The sequence below is a fragment of the Octodon degus genome, unplaced genomic scaffold (genome assembly GCF_000260255.1).
Source record: "Octodon degus isolate 3935 unplaced genomic scaffold, OctDeg1.0 scaffold00207, whole genome shotgun sequence".
Taxonomy (NCBI): Eukaryota; Metazoa; Chordata; class Mammalia; order Rodentia; family Octodontidae; genus Octodon; species Octodon degus.
Window position 1 is genome coordinate 1197525 of NW_004524783.1, and position 2861 is coordinate 1200385.

Genomic DNA, 2861 nt, shown 5'->3' on the forward strand with positions numbered 1-2861 from the left:
AGGGCTGCTGGCCCTATTGCACCAGTCCTTAAGTGGGCCAAGCAGCAGGTAGGGCCCTCCTCTACTCCACCACGAATCATCCCCAGGGCTGCTGGGGCTGAGCTCACCTAACCCATCCACTCCACTTGCAGCTGCTTAGCAGCTCACGCCTGCCTGGCTTCTCTGGAGCTGGTTTGCTTTTGTAAGCTGCTTAATTCCATAAAGGTTGAAACAGCTTCTAAGGAGCATAAACATAGACTCTGATAGAGGGACAGAAGTCTAATCTACTAGCCATAATGTTTCGTTTGTTTTGAGACGTAGACTTCCTATGTAGTTCAGGCTGGCCTTGAACTCAGTTTGTGGTCCAGGCTGTCTCGAACCCCAGAAATCTTTCTGCCTCAGCCTCCCGAGTGCTGGGATTATAGGCATATGCCACCACACCTGGCCTAGTAACCATAATTCAGCATGGATCTTCCCCATGCTTACCGGTAGCCAAGGCAAAAGGGAACCTTGATGAACTGCACAATTCTAGTTGCCCAAATAAATAAAGCAAATGACTGAGAAACCTTTTTTTATCTAGATACAATTTCTTTTTATCTAGACAAATGTTTAGAACACTTTATCACACAGATCTTTGGTAGAAGATATTGAACATAATGAGCAACATCTTTGACTTTTAGTTTGAGGGAAAAATGTAGAAACCTTCTTATGGTCACTTGTTTTTCTTCTCTTCCTCCTCTTCTCTTCCTCTTTCTCCTCTTTGTATATCTCTTTCTCCTTATCTTGAGACAGGGTCTTACTCTGCAGGCCAAGCTGCCTTGAGCTCACTGGGTAGGCCGGGCTGCTCACACCAGGGTCCTCCTCCCGAGAGCTGAGGTTGTCGCGTGCGCCGCCACACTCACGGTCATTTCTTGTATTACACTTCCTGAAGCCTGCTAACTGACAAAAATCGCTGCTGGGGATATTTTTCTGTTGACTTTATTTGAGCCTAGGTACAAGTTCACATTACACGATACAGAGATAAAAATATCCTTTTCTGGGTTGCCTTCGTATTCATTTTCTGTCATTCTTTTTGAGTCAGGAGCTTGCTCTGCAGCTCAGGCAGGCCTGCAGCTCACAGCAGTCCTGCTGCCTCGGCCTCCTGCGATTCCAGGTGTGTGCCCTGATGCCCAGCCTCCATTCTTTTGATCACCTCTCTGCAAGACTGTCCTTCAGAGCCGCTTCTAAAATGCACCCTTGCTTGACATTTCCTGCTGTCCCTGCTCTTTGGTGGCCATGTCTCTTGGCTAATTCGTGCACTGCTTGTTTAGACAGCATGGTCCCTGTGGCAGGGGCTTTGTGCTTTGTGTGTGCTGGGACCTCAGTGGAGTCTGTTCTCCCGTGAGCTGAGTTAGTCACAGCCCCGCACATCCACACCTGACGATGGTGCTGGCTGGTGCCTGCACTCTGTGCTTCCTGCCTGGTGGCCTGGGATGCGCCTTCCTGTGAGGGAGGCCTCGGGAGGATGATGCCTCAGCTCAGCTCACGTTTGCTTCTCCCTGTTGCAGGTGCACAGCTGTGGAGAAGCCTCAGCGAAAGGTAGGGGACGTCTTTCCATGCTGGGCTGGTGGAGGGTGGGACATGGTGGGAGGCCACCAGCGTGCGTCTATGAGCTTGTGCTTTAATGACAAGGGCCAAGTCCTGTGGTTATTTACAAGCGTAAATAGAGAAACACCATGCAGCTGAGGACAAGGATAAAAGTGGGAATCATTAGAAGAAAGTACTTTGCTGCAGTATTGGGCGTGGCACTGTGCCAGGAATCCTGTGTGAGGATTCGGAAGTGAAGGAGGAAAGCGTTTCTCTTTGGGATTCTCTTTCACACTTTGTTTTGGGAGCATAAGCAACACGGCTGTCGTGGGAGAACAGGAGCAGACTGACTGCGTCCGAGAATGTTCTGGAATGTTCTAGAGGCGTGTTCTGCAGGGTTATCCATGGTCAGTCCAGAGGACTTTGGGATTCGGGGAGGGGCTGAGAGGCGCTTTGGTCCGAGGACGCGGAGGCCGCTGAGCGGCCCGACTCCTTTCTTTCCTGGAGGGAAGCCTTGCCTCTTCTCCACGGGGAGATGTGCACTTCCCCGCAGAGCCACAAGGGGCGCTGTGTGGCCGCTTCCCTGCGGACGGACCGAGGTTGGAAATAGCTGCCGAGTGCGCCAGACAGCAAAGCTGGGTCCGACCTCGGTGCGCGCACCGTCGGCAGCAAGGCTGGGAAACTGGAACCCGACGTCATCCTCGAGTTCGCGTGCATGTCTGGAAAATTAGCCTGGAGAAATGTGATTGTTTTCGGTGGCTATTTTTATTTTCGTGCCGTGACACAGGGTCTCGGCGTAGTCCAGGCTGGTGCTGAGCTCACCGTGGGGCGCAGGCTGGCCTCGGCCTCGCGGCAGCCCTCCTGCCTCAGCCTCCCGCGTGTCGGGCCTGCAGGCCTGCCTCGCCCCGCGCAGCTGGCGGCTGCGTCCCCACAGGGCCCCTGCTTGGCACCGCTGCCTGTCAGCTGAAGCCCGCAAACCCCTCCTGCGGTGCATTCCCAGCTCTGAACTGGAACTTGCTCTGAGTGTGACAAGAGCTTTGATTTCTGCCTGAAGCTGCGCAGTCAGTGGAATGAAATCCTCTGTTAACAAATGAGAAAGAAGGTACCTTTTTCTGTGTACCTCGTTTATCTTTTATTTTTTGAAACAGGGACCCACAGTGTAGCCCAGGCTGGCCCACATCTCCGCAGTCCTCCTGCCTCAGCCTCCTGGGTGCTGCGATTACAGGTGTCCGTGCCATGCCTAGCTACCTCCTTTTACAAGTAAAACAGAACGTAGATGTTACTTACACCAAAAACTGTTCAGAATTTTTTTTTTT

General features: G+C 52.4%; 1 protein-coding gene across 2 annotated transcripts in view; it reads left to right on the plus strand.

Moving 5' to 3' along the window:
* The window catches only part of Retreg1 (reticulophagy regulator 1), a 123561-nt gene that overhangs the window by 28521 nt on the left and 92179 nt on the right, over positions 1 to 2861 (plus strand). For both annotated transcript variants that reach the window (XM_004644743.2, XM_023704936.1), the window contains exon 3: positions 1527 to 1557. In XM_004644743.2, the coding sequence (XP_004644800.1) occupies positions 1527 to 1557 (31 nt within the window). The remainder of the gene's footprint in view (positions 1 to 1526; positions 1558 to 2861) is intronic.